Here is an 11,224-nt window from a genome sequence, read left to right on the forward strand (position 1 = left end):
ATTTAGCTTTCACTCGATATGTCATACAGATAAAACCATTTTGTACATAAATAGGCATATTTCCTGTGTTTTTATGAGAAAAATAAATTATTGTACAAGGTCCACATACGTGGACGAAATGAAATCTTCGATCAAGCATGATGCATCGAGATTTTTTTTATTGTAATATTCGGTAAGTGCCACTGAAAAAATATTCCTACTTATTTAGTGCGTGAGACGAATGGTGACTCCTTTAGTGAGACGCACGCGGATGGGAAGCGGGCAACACTCCATACGAACGAACGATATAGCGCGCATACATTTCGTCACTCCGTCGTTAGAATACGGACACAATCACAAACACAAACACGTAGTACCCATTGACTCTATGTTCTAGTTGCGCGTATCCCTTTCGCTTTACTTCATTTCATCCGCATGCGTCTCACTCACTAAATGAGTGACCATGCGTCTCACGCACTAAATAAGTTTAAATATTTTTTCAGTGGCACTCATCGAATATTACAATGTATGAATTCAGCAATATGTCAATTCAAAGAAAAGCACGGACAACAAACCAAAAGTCATGAAACTGGTGATGTGCGCACGACAAACCAAACGGAACAACCTGTTTGCTAATTTCTTCAGTAGCAACTATGATGACTCAACGACTCAAGACGCTCAGCGATCGTCGTCACAGCAATCTGAGGATTTCCAGCTCGACATCAATTTTGTGCTTGAAGAGCTACAAGCTGTGAACACCAGGAAAAGAACGGGTCCCGATGGTATGCACCCGCTGATACTGAAAAACTGTGCGAGTTATTTGACGGCTCCACTCACCGAGATTTTCAATGAATTATTGTCAACTGGCCATTTCCCTGATAAATGGAAGCGCTCGAGTGTATCACCCATTTTCGAAAAGGGGGCCAGAAGATTGAAAACTACCGTTGCATAGCTAAGCTCCAAACTATGGCGAAGTTCTTCGAGCATTTGGTAAACGTCAAATTTCTGTCACTGGTACAGGACAAAATCACCAAAAGGCAACACAGCCGCATGAAGTCCAGATCTACTGCATCTAATCCCACCTATCCTATCCACTATGCCCAGAGAGGCATAGCCTCTGGTGCGCAAATAGACATTTTTTACACGGACTTCAGTTCGGTTCAGCAAATCGTTTGACAGAGTTAACGGTTAACCACAAGAGATTGATTCTGAAACTCAGATCGTTCAACCTGCCAGACTTTCTTACTTGAATCGAATCATACCTGTCAAACCGTGAATCGTTGAATCATGGGCAACGTGTGCTTCTCTGCCATAAGAACCAATGTATTTGACGTGACAGTGAATAGCGGTGGCGCCTAAATAGAATCTGCGGCAACTTTAGGAACTATCAATACTTCTTATTGTTGCGAAATTCGTGACAACAACAAAAAGTATTGATAGTTCTTAAAAATGCCGCAAATTGCTAATACATCTTATTTAGGCGCCACCGCTATCTTGCGCCGGCCAAAAGCATAGGTTGATCATGGGTCGAGTGAAAGTCGAAATTGATTCCTCGTCAAAAATTATGTGGAAATAGAATCACATCAGTCCATCATAAGTGAGTTTTCTTCAGTCATTTGCTTGTTTTATGAGGAAATGTCGCTTTTAAACAAAATTTATGGGGAATCAGGTATTCAGTTGTTCAATGACTATAATTATTTTCGAAAAATAATAGCAGTTTGCCTTGACCAAACTCCTGAAAAGTGGTTATTTTGAGTACTTCCCATACAAAATACAATAGTACCGCTTTTGACAAATTTTAAACTTTGACGAGTTTGTCCTCGGGCCTGGTGCGACTACAAACTCTGGAACTTTGCACACGGCCAGTATAAACTCCAAATCACATGAAAATGTCCCGAGAACAATAACATTCGGCCTCTGAGATGAAGTCGCCATACAAATTGGCAAAATTTGACAAAATGTCAACTTTGACGAGTTTGTACTCGGACTGGGTGAGAGTACAAACTCTGCGGCTTTGCACACGGCCAGTACAAACTCCGAATAACATGAAAATGACCTCAGAACATCAGAATCTAGCCTCTGACATTAAATTTTTTCGTTGTTTTTTTATTTATTTCCGAAATTTGACAAAATTTTAAACTTTGAGGAGTTTGTCCTCGGGCCTGGTGAGAGTACAAACTCTGCGGCCTTGCACACGGTCAGCACAGACTCCAAATCATATGAAAATGTCCCGAGAACAATAACATTCGGCCTCTGAGATGAAGTCGCCATACAAATTGGTAAAATTTGACAAAATGTAAACTTTGACGAGTTTGTACTCGGACTGGGTGAGAGTACAAACTCTGAAACTTTGCACACAGTCATTACTAACCCAAAATCATATGAAAATGACTCCACACACAGAAAAGAATCCCCGAAAATTTTAGGTGTTCGCCGTAAAATTTGACATTTATATATAAATTTCTATATACATTTTACCGGCAACACTTGAATTTTCCGGGCGATGACATAATTTCAAATATTCCAACAGAAATTAGCGCCATCTGTCATTTCAAGCGGTAAAATATATATAGTATTTGATAAAATGTTCGAAAATATGTCATCGCCCGGAAAATTGAAGTGTTGCCGGTAAAATGTATATAGAAATTTATATATAAATGTCAAATTTTACGGCGAACACCCAAAATTCCCGGGGATTCTTTTCTGTGTGCAGAACATCAACATTCGGCCTCTGAGATAAAGTTGCCATACAAAATGGCCGTTTTTTCAAAATTTTCAACTTTGCCGAGTTTGTACTCGGGCCCAGTGAGAGTACAGACTCTGGAAATTTGCATACGGTGAGTACAAACTCCCCCGAGTCCGAATCTGGAATTGGTTTTTCATTTTTCCGACCGGGGGGCCAGTGACATTTACCTTCAGATTATTCCAATGAATTTTATTTAAAAAAATCATAAATTGTTTGTTTCTTAGTACTAGATCCGCGACAGTACACTTGCGTTCACTACGTTGGGCGCGTAGTAAACGTTTGAAGTTTCGTTTCCACGCCCCGGGATAAATCAACTATGAGCCACTAGAGTTGCATCGTAGAAGTCAAACGAATGAGTAAATCAACTCTGAGCCACTAGAGTTGCATCGTGGAAGTCAAATAAAATTACGACCGAGATCTACACATTCTGAATTAAGCCACGAACTTCCCAGGTATGACCGAAACCAGTAATCGCGTGTCGCCTAGGGAATAAGGGTATTATTAATTTTTGAAGGAATAAACTGAATCGAGAAATTATTCCACCGAAACAGCGAGTTTTTTCTTTATGTACGAAACGATATACAACCAAACCACAAACTGGTAGACGTTTAGGAAAACGCAAAAGAGTACCCAACCGATGTTGGACCAATTGTTGTTCCAATCGAACGCGTGACTCGTGCTACGAGCAAGAAAGCTTTTTAACCGTTTGTCTGTAATAAGTCGAAAGTTACAAATGCTGTAATGTGGGGTCATATGGACCCCAACAGAAAATCGATAAAAATGGAACAAAAATTATTTTTTTCTTAAAAATATTGTTTTGATCCAATAATTCAAGGCATTCTTCATCTTTTAAGCCTATTTTTGTCAATATTGATTCAAAAATTACTTAGATATGATGATTTTAAAAACAAGGACGCTTTAAATAAAACACAGAAACAATATTGGCCCTCTAGGTGAGGATAGTATGAAACACAAGAGCTTCAATATTGAACGTCAACGCGTGCAGCGTTCACTTCTGTAACATTGACGTTCAGAATGTTGACGTTCAATATAATGACGTTTAAAGACTGTCATTATGTGCGCTTAATTGTAAATAACAACCAATTGTTGTTAACTCAACTCTGTTTATATAAATATGAATATAATTTTAATTGTTAAAATAAAATAATAAAGTGAAAGAAAAGATAAAAAAAAGTTCGAATACAATTCGTCATGCCAGTCACAACACGCGCCAAATCATCCAATGCTCGTCCCACCAGCAGTCATATTGCTGATTTCACATTTAAGCCACAGGCTGCGATAAACAATTCCAAAGCGTCAGCCACATACCGATTCACTGAGCCCATCGTCATTAAATCCGCGTCAAATTCGTTTGAACAACACAATAAACTGGGCAGTAATAAGTCGGCGTACAAATGCAGTGAACCAACATTTATAACCGATAAGCCAGCAGGTGATGTTGCCAAGACTGAAACACCTAAATCTTTAGCTAATTTCAAATTTGAATCGAAACCGATCAAAGGAGTATCGAGTGACAGTGGCATTAAAACAACTCAATCATTTGGATCAAATGCCAACAAATCAACGGGTCCGTTTGCAATGAAACCGTCGTTCGGTGCAAGCTCTGACACTGGATTCAGTGCATCTAAACCAGTGTCATGGTTTTCAACGCAACTCCAAGATTACGACACATTCGAGTCAATTGCTGTGAAACAAAAACAAAGCAAATATTGGGAATGCAAATATTGTGAAACATCAAATTTTCGGGTAATTATTTTTTATCTATTCGTGTATATTTCCCTTTTTAACTTTTATTGCAAATTCTCGTCACATTTTGTTTGTAGGCACTCTCAAAGTGCGTTATTTGCGGAGCTGTTAATCCAAATGCTTCAAGCAATGGCAAAACTGAAAACAAAGCCAAAGAACCGGTACAAAAGAAGCCAGTTACTGCTCAATTTTCCTTTGAAAACGAAACCACCTTGCCTTCAACCAGTAAAATAGAAACCAATCCTGAGCCAGCTGCTATCGCATCAGTTGCAGCTTATGATGTTTCTAAGTCGATTGTGGAGCAGCAAAACAGTTCGTGGTGGGAATGTACATTATGTTTGAGCAGCAATTCCAATGACACTGAAAATTGTGAATGCGATGACATGCCGCAAGGAGACACCGCATCGAAAGACAAGTCAAAGAAGCAATTTGGAAGTTTGGCGTCAAGTCAGAAATTCTCATTTGGTTCACCAAACGGCGGCAGTACATTTAGTTTTGGCTCAAAGCCAGAAAATGCGAGCAGTACAACAGCAACGGCAACCGCAACATCAACCGTAAAGTCGACCACATCAAGCATATTTGGAAGCAACAGCTCTCAAACACCAACATTCAAACCAACGGCAATCGAATCGGCAGCACCAAGCCAGTCTGCAGGTTTTTTTGGTTTTAAATTGGGATTTGGATCGTCGTCGTCTTTTACGAATTCATCAATATTTGGATCGAAGGTAGCATCAAAAGACGAAAGGGATACCGGCCCATTAGCGACGAACAGCGACAAAGGTATTATAGTTTTGAAGAATGTTTTGGTCAAACCATCCACAAAAGCACGAGCTTCGCGAACGTCAACCAGCTCCACAACAAATACAATCAACACACTGACAACCATAACTGCGTCAAACGCAGGCAATATTTCAACGAACAATGGTTCGATCACAGCCCCACCACCAGACAATTTTCTTCCGACAAACGGTAAGTCTTTCACATGAATGATTAAGTATGCACGAATTATTAATGGAAATGGAATTTTCAATTGAACAGCGCATCGAGCTGAAAAGCGAAAGTCAAAAGACGACAGTCCACCGCCATCGTTCAACGGAAGCGACAGCAATGGCAGTAATAGTGGAAGTGCCACAAATGTGAGTATATTCTTTCCAAAGCCCTTATTGATTCCATTTTCAATGAATCGCAATGTAAAACCGTTTTTCTTTCTTTCGTTGCAGTCTGATTCAAATGTGCAGATTCCAAAGAAAGAGAAATTCTCGTCTGTTTTTTTTGAATACTCTGAACAAGGTAATGTGATCCAATTTTGTGTACAATTAAGAATGTGAATTTAATGTGATTGTTCCTTCTTTAGACTGTAGCAAAAAGTGTAAGCACGCCAATGGTTTGAAATACCATCAGAGTCGTGTTCATGGAGCCGGTTCGATAGACGGGGATTCAGAACGATTGCCCAAATCGCATCCACCACTTCCAAAGCATGCAGCGGATATTCATTCGTCACGATGTTCGTTATCTTCGTTTGAATCGATCGTAGTATTTGGTATGTGCTTCTTTCTTTTCTCCGATATTTTTTTATCATTTTTTTTGAGCCATAAAAAGTGTTCGAATCTAACAGAATCTTTAATTTCAAAATTGCAGGGCACAGCGATATAACCCCAATGCCACTACCTGCGCGACCTAAGCAAACAAATGATGCTGCCAGTGCAGCTGCTGAACCAACGAATGTGGCCAGCAATCCGGCATCGGTGCAAACACCAACACCTTCACTTGGAACAGAGCCCAGTTCAGCGCTCGCCTCAGCGATACAGGAATCAAATCAAACGAGCTCAAGTGTGACACCTGAACAATCGAGCAAATTGCTATTAGTTGGTCAACCTCAACCAAACAGTTTTATTCTGACAAATAGTAAGTTTCATTCTCTTTCACATGAAAGATTAATATATATACAAATCGTTAATGTAAACGAAATTTTCAATTGAATAGGGCGTCGATCTAAAAAGACGGCAGTTTACCGACGTCATCTATCCTGCGTGCCAAATCCAAAAAAACCAAAAGCGGCCTTAAAGTTTGCACAGCATGTGGTTACACAACATCACATGGCGGACACTTTAATGTTCATATACGACAAAGTTGTTTGGCGGTTGAGCCAGTCAGAGACATGAACTGTCCGATTTGCTGTCAGCCATATACTTACGACCAGTTGCGCTTCCATATATATCAATATGTTAAAAAAACTTCTCATGCTAAAAATGGCCACCAGAATTTTAAGCCTTCGGATCATCAACATTTGTTGGACAAAATGATAGAAGAAAAACAAACATATAGAATTTTGTGAACCACAATTTGTTAATTAATTTGTAAATTCGATTTGTTTCTCAGCTCTTTTGGCTCAATGAATTGTATAAAAATAATAATAAACATCGAATTTGTTTAAATAACCGGTAACTCTGAAAATTTCTTATTTCAATCACTGGATTCTATTACGATTTGAAATTCAATAAGACAATAAGGCAATAATGAAAGTGAATGTGTTTGAAAATTTTAAGTCATACAAGCAAAGTTTAAATTTGCTATGGTACTCTAGATGTTCGGCTACAGCAAGCCGAATGGATGGAATATGGTATTAGATCGATGGGTTCCGACATCGTCGATGACATGCAGTCTACGTTTTCAGCTAAGACTTAGTACGGTGCAATTGTTTATGGTGAATCAAGATGCGCAAGTGCGCATCAATGAAATTACACTTCAATGATTCATGATCCCACGTGAATGGCCCAAATATTTTGTGTTTTGCTAGTACAAGCAATTGAATAATAAAAGGGAACGTGTTCTATCATAGAACTTCTATGCCATGTTTTTAGCACTACATGAAATGTAGAGCTACTAATCTGCTTTTTTTCTAGATACTTTTTGAGTGATGAAACGAATTATGGTGAATTTGAATTCTATGCTCATATAATTTATTTAATTTAAACCAAAGGCAGTATATTTCAAAAAAGAAATAAAACCAAGGTCCTGTCATTCATTTTGCAGATAAATATATTACTTCAAAGTTACTTTGATGAAATACATTTCATGTAGTGCGCCAAAAAATAGTTTGTTGTGAAACAACAAAATAGATTAAGTAACAAAAAACTCAAGAACGCAGAGCGGAGCGAAATTTGTCTCGGAACCATTCTTTTTTTACTTCTCCGTTCGACGTGTTTTGATACACATCAATTTCAGTACAATTTGCAATCGAATAAAATCGACGATCCGAGGGGACAACAGAAAAAAAAAGTTGAAGAAACTTTTCATTTGTAAACTTCAATGTTCATTAACGGAATGATGTCGCTTTAGCATGCAATTGAATTTTTTTCGAAGGTCGTATGTTGGCAATGCAAATAATGCAACACTCGCTAGGGAGATAAGCTCAAACAAAATAGCCGTTCGTACGGCGAAGAAAGAATGAAAAACAAATGCAACGTTTTAACATTTCTTCTGCACGAATACTTAATGCAATTATTCCGAAGCAAATTGCAAGGCGTCCAATCGCAATGGGTTGCGATGACAACGACGACAAAACAAAAATGCGATACATAGCAAATCGTAAATTTAATGATAACAATTATCAGTGACAAGCGTCGTACGTCTAACGGTTTGTTCACTTTGCTGATCTCTCTCTCTCTCGCTGTCTTGGCTTAGCTTTGCACTTTTTTCGCGATGCAATTGCACAACACTGTAAATAAATATTGCGTGATTGTATTTTTTGTCGTCGTCGTCGTCGATACAGATCGATTGCGTTGTTTGTTCATCTTGCATAAAATTTGGCTGGACACATTGATCATATCTTGATTAGTTTTTTTTTCTCTCAATCAAACGCATATATGTCCATTGAACGTGGCAACTTGGTGTGTGTGCGTGCATGCGCCAATGTATTTGTCTTTGCATCATTGCAAGACGATAATTTATTTGCAAATGACTCGATTGAAATCAATGTATACACACAGAGAGGCGAAAAAAAAGTGCAATTGATTTACTTTCCACCCTGCTGTTAATAAGTTTTGTGCTTGCACTGCAACTTCGGTCGAATACGAACGAAGATGACGACGACGAATTAACTGAAAATAAACACGCCAATTTAGCGCACATTTTTTTCCATTAGTTTTTCACTTACGCTACCGCCGCTGATATTGACGTTTTCCACTTGTTTTTTTTCTCTTTTGAAGCAGCCATCAAACATAATAATAATAAGAACATGTCAAAAAAATTTTCAATAAATTTTATTTCAAATGAAATTCGTTTGTTTGTTTTTGTTTTGTTTGGACATATCAAACTTAAGGTTAATGTTTAAATTTAATCATCAATTTTGATGATGAATCGTTATAAATTTTTTTTTATAAACTTTTTAATTTAATCAGAAAAATGAAGGATAAATATGGATTAATGTACTGATATTGTCTGGGTGATAAATATGCAATTAAGGTGCTATTTCCTAGGCGGCCGATTGTAATCGGCGCCGATTGTGATCGGTAACCGATTTTTTTGTGATCGTGGACGATTACAATCGGTGCCGATCTTTTCAAACCAATTTCCTAGGTCGCCGATTATGTCACCGATTTTCTCACAATCGTCGCCGATTTTTCAATAGAAAACGGAATAGTTATTCGGAACATTATTTTATTTATGGTCGATTCATCAAATCACAAATTATCACATGGATACAAAATATAAATGTTTAATTTTCAATTTATGATCACAACTTTTGGATATGTTTTATTTGGATATGTTTAACGATTAAAACTAAAACTCACTTATACTAGGTTTTTCATACATTTTACGTATAATAAAAGATGTAAATTGTTTTCCTAATTTATTTTGAACTGGATTTAAATTATTCATTTTTACTGAACGATTTAATTTTCTTAATTAAAAATCTCTCAACTATTAAGTGATATCAATGATAATAAATTATTCAAATTCGAATAATTTAATTACTCAACGACTGGCGGCTTTTTCGCACCAAACGTTTGAACGCACTCGCGTAGAATATTTGCATTTATACCTCCCACACTGTCGTAATGATAGTAAATCGAATTTTTCGTTCTGCTTTTGACGTTATTTTCTAAGCGATACGCTAAACATATAGTGCGTTTATATGTTTCATTGAATCCGTTTATAACGCTGAATGTATCTTTTTCGCGGAACACGAGGATATTAACTTTGAAAATTTCTGAAATTGCAGTAAGTGATTCATATCCGCCGAAGTACCCTGACTTCGATAGGCATTCGTTCAAAAATGTTTGACATTTTGTCTCCACTTCATCTGCTGTGAGATTTGTTTCTGGTTCTATTGCATCTTGTTGTTCGTATATTCTACCTCGGATTGCGTGATGATACCGTTCGAAATTCTTTTGAATATGGCTAACAACTTGAGCTCTCAATTCGTTTGATCGCTCACTCATGTCCGATAGCGCACAATAGAACAGTTGATGTGCAATTCCACCAAATAAGCAATTTCCATCTTGGGGTATTTTTATCACTTGAATAAACTTCATCCGTTTAGATGGTTCGGTTTGAATTTTCATGTTTGCTGTTTTAGCTTTGTTTGCGATCACACTTTCAGAAACAACTTGCAGCTGTTGTACAATTTGTTCGTTCAAAACGTTGTTTTTTTCGTCATTTGATGTAATTTCTTTGAGATCATCGCTTGTAGTAATAGGACATTGCATCTTCTCAGCACCTTTTTCGGGCCCTTCTTCGGAATTATCGCTGCATTTCACCTTCTTAGCGCCATCATTTGCAGCCTTATCTGTCGATTGTCTCTTCGTACCTCTTTTGCCTCCATTTGAAGCTTCTGGTGACTGGTGTTGTGATAGCAAATGCTTCTTATAATTGGAAACCGTCCAATAAGCAGATCTTGATTTTGATGGTTTAAACGATTGTACAGAGAAGCCTTTAGGAGTTTCACAAAATACGCAGGAAACTTCAGCAGTATATTTTCCGTCTGCAACACTGTTAATTTTAATTGCGTCTGTTGAAAATGCTCGCACTTTTGGCACGCCAACCGATTCGATAAGCGAATTAATCTTCTCAAATAAACTTCCCTTCAGCTTGTCAACAGGCGAAACACTTGAATTTGATTCGATGACTTGGCTTCGGTTTGGTGTCTTTTCAATTGGATTTTGATGATTAGAATTTTCCTCAGCTGCTGCTAATCGAACTCCATCCAAACTCTTTGGAGTCTCCATCAGTTTGTCAGCAGGCGAAACACTTGAATTTGATTCGATGACTTGGCTTCGGTTTGGTGTGATTTGTTCGATTTGATTGTAGCGAAAGTATGTTCCAGCTGACAGTTGAATCGTATCTTTGCATGATACTGCGTAATTCCCCGGCACTTGAAATGGCTTTGAATTTGTTGAATCGCTCAAAAGGCTTCGTACTCGTTGGACCAACCGGCGAATAAGGAGTATTTCACCGATCATAAATCGAAATTTGGTGGGGTCGAATGCAAATTGTCCGAAGGAATGAATTTTATCTTTCGCTTGGAAATCAGATCCATTCGATTGGGAAAGACTTTTTAATATCCCAAACATTTCATTTTGAACAAACTTTTCAACACGAAATATTATTTCATCGTCGATATCTTGGAAGCCCAGAGTGTGTGAAAGTCCATTCATGCTGAAATAATCAAATCAACGGATGTAGAATACTTGCAATTTTCATTTACATGAATACATTCATAGTGTGAAA

The 11,224-nt window shown here is 37.8% G+C and overlaps 1 protein-coding gene across 1 annotated transcript; it reads left to right on the plus strand.

Annotated features, from left to right (window-relative positions):
- The first annotated feature begins 562 nt into the window (after positions 1–562).
- On the plus strand, positions 563–6,654 carry LOC129571394 (nuclear pore complex protein Nup153-like). Its single transcript, XM_055451197.1, has 8 exons — positions 563–761; positions 3,945–4,492; positions 4,570–5,461; positions 5,531–5,628; positions 5,713–5,782; positions 5,847–6,032; positions 6,131–6,397; positions 6,476–6,654. Exons 1-8 carry the CDS (start codon positions 563–565, stop codon positions 6,652–6,654), a joined length of 2,439 nt encoding a protein of 812 aa, XP_055307172.1.
- Positions 6,655–11,224: the final 4,570 nt, after the last annotated feature.

Source organism: Sitodiplosis mosellana, unplaced genomic scaffold (assembly GCF_009176505.1).
Source record: "Sitodiplosis mosellana isolate CC-2019 unplaced genomic scaffold, AAFC_SMos_1.0 Smas_scaffold_2288, whole genome shotgun sequence".
NCBI classification, from domain to species: domain Eukaryota; kingdom Metazoa; phylum Arthropoda; class Insecta; order Diptera; family Cecidomyiidae; genus Sitodiplosis; species Sitodiplosis mosellana.

Coding starts and splice junctions, on each gene's coding strand:
- LOC129571394 (XM_055451197.1), top strand. CDS start 563: ATGAAACTGGTGATGTGCGCACGACAAACCAAACGGAACAACCTGTTT. Junction 762..3,944: donor GAAAAGAACGGGTCCCGATG/GTATGCACCCGC, acceptor TCGTCATGCCAG/TCACAACACGCGCCAAATCA. Junction 6,398..6,475: donor CAGTTTTATTCTGACAAATA/GTAAGTTTCATT, acceptor TCAATTGAATAG/GGCGTCGATCTAAAAAGACG.